The sequence below is a fragment of the Microtus ochrogaster genome, chromosome 8 (assembly GCF_000317375.1).
Source record: "Microtus ochrogaster isolate Prairie Vole_2 chromosome 8, MicOch1.0, whole genome shotgun sequence".
Lineage (NCBI taxonomy): Eukaryota > Metazoa > Chordata > Mammalia > Rodentia > Cricetidae > Microtus > Microtus ochrogaster.
In genome coordinates this window covers 68,200,359-68,206,742 of record NC_022015.1, presented here as the reverse complement: position 1 = coordinate 68,206,742, position 6,384 = coordinate 68,200,359, and the positions used below count along the sequence as shown (strand labels likewise).

Genomic DNA, 6,384 nt, shown 5'->3' with positions numbered 1-6,384 from the left:
ACAGAAAAAGGGGAAATGATGTGGGAATGATTTCTTATTAATAAAGAAACTGCCTAGGCCCATTTCATAGGCCAACCCTTAGGTAGGCGGAGAAAACAAAACAGGATGCTGGAAAAAAGAAGCTGAGTCAGTGAGTCGCCATGATTCTCCTACTCCAGACAGACACAGGTTAAGATCATTCCTGGTAAGCCAGCTTGTAGGCTACACAGATTAATAAAAATGGGTTAGATCAATATGTAAGAGCTAGCCAATAAGAGGCTAAAACTAATGGGTCAGGCAGTGTTTAAAAAAATACAGTTTCCGTGTAATTATTTCGGGACATAAGCTAAGCTAGCCATGTGGGCGGCCGGGTGCGGGGGACGCAGCTCCGCAGCTCCTATTTCAACACTGTTATGAATTATAATATAAATATCTATGGTTTCTGATGGCCTTAGGTGACCCCTGTGAAGGGTCCATTTGACCCTAAGGGGTCATGACCCACAGGTTGAGAACCATTGCTCTAGGAGATGACTAAGAAAGAGTTACAGGTACAAAGGCTTTTACAACGAGAATTCCCAAAGAAAAAATATGATGACTTACTTCAAGGTCTTAGGGAAACAATTAATAAATTGTAAAATTATAAATTTTATTATTATAAATTATAATTACAGAAATTAATAAAATGAAGACTAAAAGAACAACATGCAGAATCAATCACAAAAGGAGTTGATTCTTTGGAAAAATAAGCCAGCCTGATAAGCCCTCCAGTGGTTAATCTTGGCTGTCAACTTGAAGGAAACCGAGATTAAGCAGGAAACACACCTGTTGGGCAGGTCTTTGAGGGTGTTTTCCAGAAGGATTAACTGAGGGGAAGACTCTTCTCAAAAGTGAGTGGTACCTCCCAGCAGCAGCCCAGGAACAAGATGAGATGGTCCAAAGTCACAGCTTTTGCTTCTCTCCTTGCTGGTGACATCTGCCCTGGCTGCTGTCATAACTGCTACTACCTTGGCTGACGTCAGAACCCAGTCTCCTTAGTCTCCCAGTGTGGACTCAGGACTCAGGTATAAACCCATACAGCTGGAGTTGCCCAATTTTTGAAAAAGGTGTCAAAACATACATTGCAAGAAAGACATCTTCAACCAATGATGCTGGGAAAACTATGTCCATGTATAGGACAATTCACATCTCCTCTCTTGTACAAAAATCAACCCGAGTGGATCAAAGACTTTAGTGTAACTTTTAAACTGCTAGACACACACACCTTTAATCCCAGCACTCGGGAGGCAGAGGCAGGAGGATCTCTGTGAGTTTGAGACCAGCCTGGTCTACAAGAGCTAGGTCCAGGACAGGTTCCAAAGCTGCAAAGAAACCCTATCTAGAAAAACCAAAATAAATAAATAAATAAATAAGTAAATAAATAAATAATAAAAAAATAAACTGCTAGACAAATTGATCGGCTTTTTGAAAAAAATATGAACAAATATTTCAAGATGTGAGCATAGGCAGAGACTCCGAAAAGGACTCCGTCAGGAAAGAAAAGGATCATAATTGGCAAATGGGATTGTGTTAAATGCAAAAGCTGCTATACTGCAAAGAAAACAACTGGCAGGAGAAGGAGACAGCTTAGAGGCTGTGAAGAACTGCAAAAAATAAACACCACCCCCAGTCATCCCACCAAGAGGCTTAGTGCCTGTGGAGATGTGAAGGAAAATGGCCTTCCAAAGGGAGTGGCACTATTAGGAGGTGTGGTCTTGTTGGAGGAAGTGTGTCACTGTGGGAGCGGGCTGTGAGGTCTCTTTTGCTCAAGCTTCCCTCAGTGATGGTCAACTTCCTGTTACCTCTGGAGTCAAGACTTAGAACTCTGAGCTCCAGCACCATGTCTGCCTGCATGCTGCCATGCTCCCCATCCTGATGATAATGGACTGAATGTAATGATCTGTTCTGTCCCTTTAAGAGACAAGCCACGCCCACTCCCCCCTCCTGTGCGCTGAGGCAGGCAGATCTTCCTTCCTGTTTGCAGCCTGAGTCTCTTCCTTTTCTGTCTCCCTCTCGAAGAGGCAGCTTCTGCTTCTCTCCACTTCTCCTCTCCACCCCCCCCGCTCTCTCTCTTTTCTCCCATTTTCTTCCATAACCCACTAAATAAATACATAGCCTCACTCTGCATGGCGTGCCTATCCATGTCTCTGTCTCTCGCCTGCTGCCACATGGCTGCCTGGGACAGAGACCTGTGGCATGGTCTTGTGGTGTTCCCATCTGTCTGTCTCTCCTCGTGGCCTCCTGCAGTCACTCGGGGAACTGTGCCAGTCCCTGTCTAGGACTGGGTGCTCTCGGGACCCACTGCCCACTGTTGCCACTGGGGGACCTGCAGCATTTCTGCTGCAGTAGCCGCCCGAGATCTGCAGCATTTTAACTAATCCATTACACTGAACCTCTAAAACTGTAAACGAGCCACCTCAACTAAATGTTTTCTTTATAAGATTTGACATGGTCATGATGTCTCTTCATAGCAATAAGACAGTGTACTAAACAGCTCTCAAAAGAAGAAACGTGAATGGCCAATCAATATCTGGAAAGGTGCTCAAAACTCTCAGCCACCAGGGAAATGTAAATTAAAACTGGTGTGAGATACTGTCTCATTCCTGTCAGAATGGCCATCATGAAGAGAACAAACATGAATTCGGGCTGTGAGCATGTGAAGAAAGAGGAACTCATACATGCACTGGTGGGAATCTAAACTGGGGTTGCCACTAGGAAAACAGTATGCAACCTCTTCAGAAAAACTGAAGCTGCAACGATAATACAATTCAGCTATATTATTCCTAGGCATAGACTCAAGTCAACATATCAAGGGTATTTGCAGCCAGCCATGGTGGCACACACTTATAATCCCAACACTCAGGAGGCAGAGGCAGGAGGATCTCTGTAAATTCAAGGCCAACCTGATCTACAAAAGAGAGTTCCAGAACATCAGGGTGACAAACACCTTGTCTCAAAACACAAAACCAAAACCAAAGATTTTTGCACATTTATGCTTATTGCTGTACATTATACATGATAGGTAAGAAATGACCCCCAGTAGATGAACTCCTAAGATGAATTTCCACTGCCTGGGAGGAAGCAGGAGATGCTTTTAATGACCTCTATAAACCCATTTTCTCTCCAGTGCTATTATATTCAAACTGTTTATAAACTATTTAAGGATCATAATGTATAATAAGATACCACAAAAGCAACTGAATGCAAATGAACACTGTTTTTAGGAAAACATACCTCTTGGTAAAATGCTACAAAACTTGTTTTTTAACAGCCCTCAAAATCCCATTAATACTTTACCTTTTTAAAAATCTCTTCTCTTCTCTTTGAGATCTTTTTCATGATGACTTTTTTATTTTCACTTTCTAAATAAGTAAGAATGAGAAACTATGTTATTAAAACCAGACTATTGTGACAGGATTGAAAACACGCTGGAGAGATGGCTCAGTGGTCAAGAGTACTAGCTGCTCTTCCACAGGACCAAGGTTTGATTTCCCAGCACCCACACAGCAGCTCACAACTGCCTAAAACTCCAGTCTCAGGGCATCCAGTACCCTGTTCTATCCTCCCTGGCAACATATGCACATGGTCCATAAGACATACATGCAAGCAACATGCACATACACATTAAAAACAAAAGAAATGGCATTTGAAAGTACAAAAAGACACAAAAAACAAGATGGAAAATATTGTCATTTTTCTCTCTCTATATATATAATACTTAACATTATATATGTAACATATATAGTATATATTATATATGTAATACTTAACATTTTTTATTCTTTAATAGAAATTTCAGTAAATGCCTGATGTGTAGCAATATTCTCTGATAAAACTTTATATCTTGGAAGGAAGCCCCTTAAAGCACACAATGTTTTAAAGGGAAGTTAAATACTCCACCTTGCATGGAAACTTATTAAAACTTTGGATTTAGGCAACTGGAAAACTTTAGGAAGTCCCTAAAACTTAGCAGAAGCACTAGCTCCCTGACACCTTTCAGGCTTATGTAAGTGTAAGGATTACAGAAAGGTACCCTCCAACTTGTCTAACAAGTTGTACAGTATGCTCCAGGGTTCCAGCTTTCATGAGATGTTACCCATTTGGGGGTGAACTTTTGGTGATGCACCTGCATTTGAGTCATTTTGAGCCTGTAAGTACCCCAGAAATTCATTGGCTCACTAAGTTAGATATTGCTGGTATCCTTACTTTGGTCTATCATCAATTCCCTATCTGAGATAAAATCACATTTCACCAGGAAGAGTGTCACACAACAAGGCCACTCTTGGGTTGTGTCCAAAGGAATATAAGCTGGCACATTAACAGAGATATGTTCACATCCATTTACTGTAGCACTAGTCACAATATCCAACATATGGACCATCAATGTCCATCAACAGATGGATAAATAATGTGACATATCTCTGTATCCATCTATCCATCCAACCATCCAATAGAATTTTATGTAGTCATAACGAAAAATAAAATTATCTCTCTCAGGGGAAAAATTACTGGAACTGAAGATTATGATACTAAGCAAAATAACCCAGACTCTGAAAGATATGTTCTCTCATATGCAGAATCAATCTATTTATGATATGAAAATGAACAGGGATATTGAGGGAGAAGAAAGCTATCAAATGAAAATTGTCAGGATCAAGAGAGAATAATGAAGGGAAAAAGAAAGACAAATGACACAGTTTCTGTGCACACACGCACGCGCACAGAGAAAGACGTTGCATGAAAGTAGAAAGTAGAAAGGGGTAGGGCATGGTGCTGTAGGTCTATAACATCAGTGCTCTGGAGACAGAAGACTGTGAATCTCGATGTACTTAAGGCCAGTCCTGTCCACATGGCAAGTTACAGCCAGTCAAGACAACACAATGAAACTCAGCCTCAAAAATCTAAGAAATGTTTAAAAAGCAGAAAGGGGAAGGAAGGAGACTCTTTGGGGCGAGAGGGCGGGGTCAGACAAGTGAACGGTAGTAATGGGGTAGGTATGTGCAAATACAAGGATGTGTGTATGACAATACCATAAGGAAACCCATTACTTTGCATAATAACTAAAACAACTTCCAGTGTGAAAAAAAGAAAAAAGAAAGAAATACTGCTTAATGTCCTAAGACATGCAAGAGTTACTGTTCTTGGGAGGGGAAGTTAAGATTATCATCGCTTATGAATGACAGATGTGCACACATTGAAAATCCAAGGAACATAATGGAACAATTTAGAGATAAATTAGAAAGTCTTTTCTATAGAGGGCACCAGATCTCATTACAGATGGTTGTGAGCCTCCATGTGGTTGCTGGGAATTGAACTCAGGACCTCTGGAAGAGCAGCCAGTATTCTTAACCTCTGAGCCATCTCTCCAGACCTAAGTTAGAAAGTTTTTCAACAGGAGACTACACAGGATACATATAAAAGTTACATATACGATAGTTTTTTGTTTGTTTGGTTTTTGTTTTGTTTTGTTTGGAAACAGCCCTGGCTGTCCTGGAAGAACTCACTGTATAGACCAGACTGGCCTCAAACTTACAGAGACCCACTTGTCTCTGCTTCCTGAGTCCTGAAACTAAATATCTTTTAAATATATCCTAATATGATGGAAAAATTATCATATCAAATCAAATTGTTTTCCTTTTTTTCTTTCCTCCCCAGACATGGTTCTTCTGTGTAGCCTTGGCTGGCCTGGAACTTACTCTGTAGACTGGGCCGGCCTCGAACTCACAGAGATCCGGCTGCCTCTGCCTCCTGAATACTGGGATTAAAGGCACGTGTCCCCCCTCCCACTCATATCAACTTTTAAAATTTATTAATACCTAGGAATGTATTTACATGGCAACAATACGAGTGGAACATTTCTGATTAAATACAGATGTATTTCACAGAGGCAGAACACTTTTAATAGTCCTAATAAGAAATAGCAGAGGATCTGGAGAGATGACTCAAAGGTTAAAAGTCCTAGCTTTTGCAGAGGACCCAGGTTCGATTCTCAGTACCCAGATGGCAGCTCACAACCCTCTGTAACTCCAGTTCCTGGGGATCTGTTGGCCTCCACAGGCACTGCATGCAAGTGGTGCACATGCATAAATAAGGCAAAACACCTATATATGTAAAAGAATGATTTTTAAAAAATGATGAATGGTGGCTGTCACTTAAAAAAGAAGGCAATGCTAGAGAGCCGAACTTAGAAATGACGTGGGAATGGAGCAGAGACAGGACGCATATGAGATACTCAGGGAGATCTGGACGGGATGGGAAAGTACACCCACGCATATGAGATACTCAGGGAAGAGATCTGGACGGGATGGGAAAGTACACCCATGCATATGAGATACTCAGGGAGGAGATCTGGACGGGATGGGAAAGTAC

At 41.3% G+C, this 6,384-nt stretch overlaps 1 protein-coding gene across 1 annotated transcript in view; it reads right to left on the bottom strand.

The window, feature by feature from the left end:
- Cc2d2b (coiled-coil and C2 domain containing 2B) overlaps positions 1-3,354 on the bottom strand; it is an 83,451-nt gene extending 80,097 nt beyond the window's left edge. Inside the window, 1 exon segment of the mRNA XM_026781655.1 lies at positions 3,313-3,354. Coding sequence (XP_026637456.1) covers positions 3,313-3,354 — 42 coding nt within the window.
- Between the last annotated feature and the right edge of the window lie 3,030 nt (positions 3,355-6,384).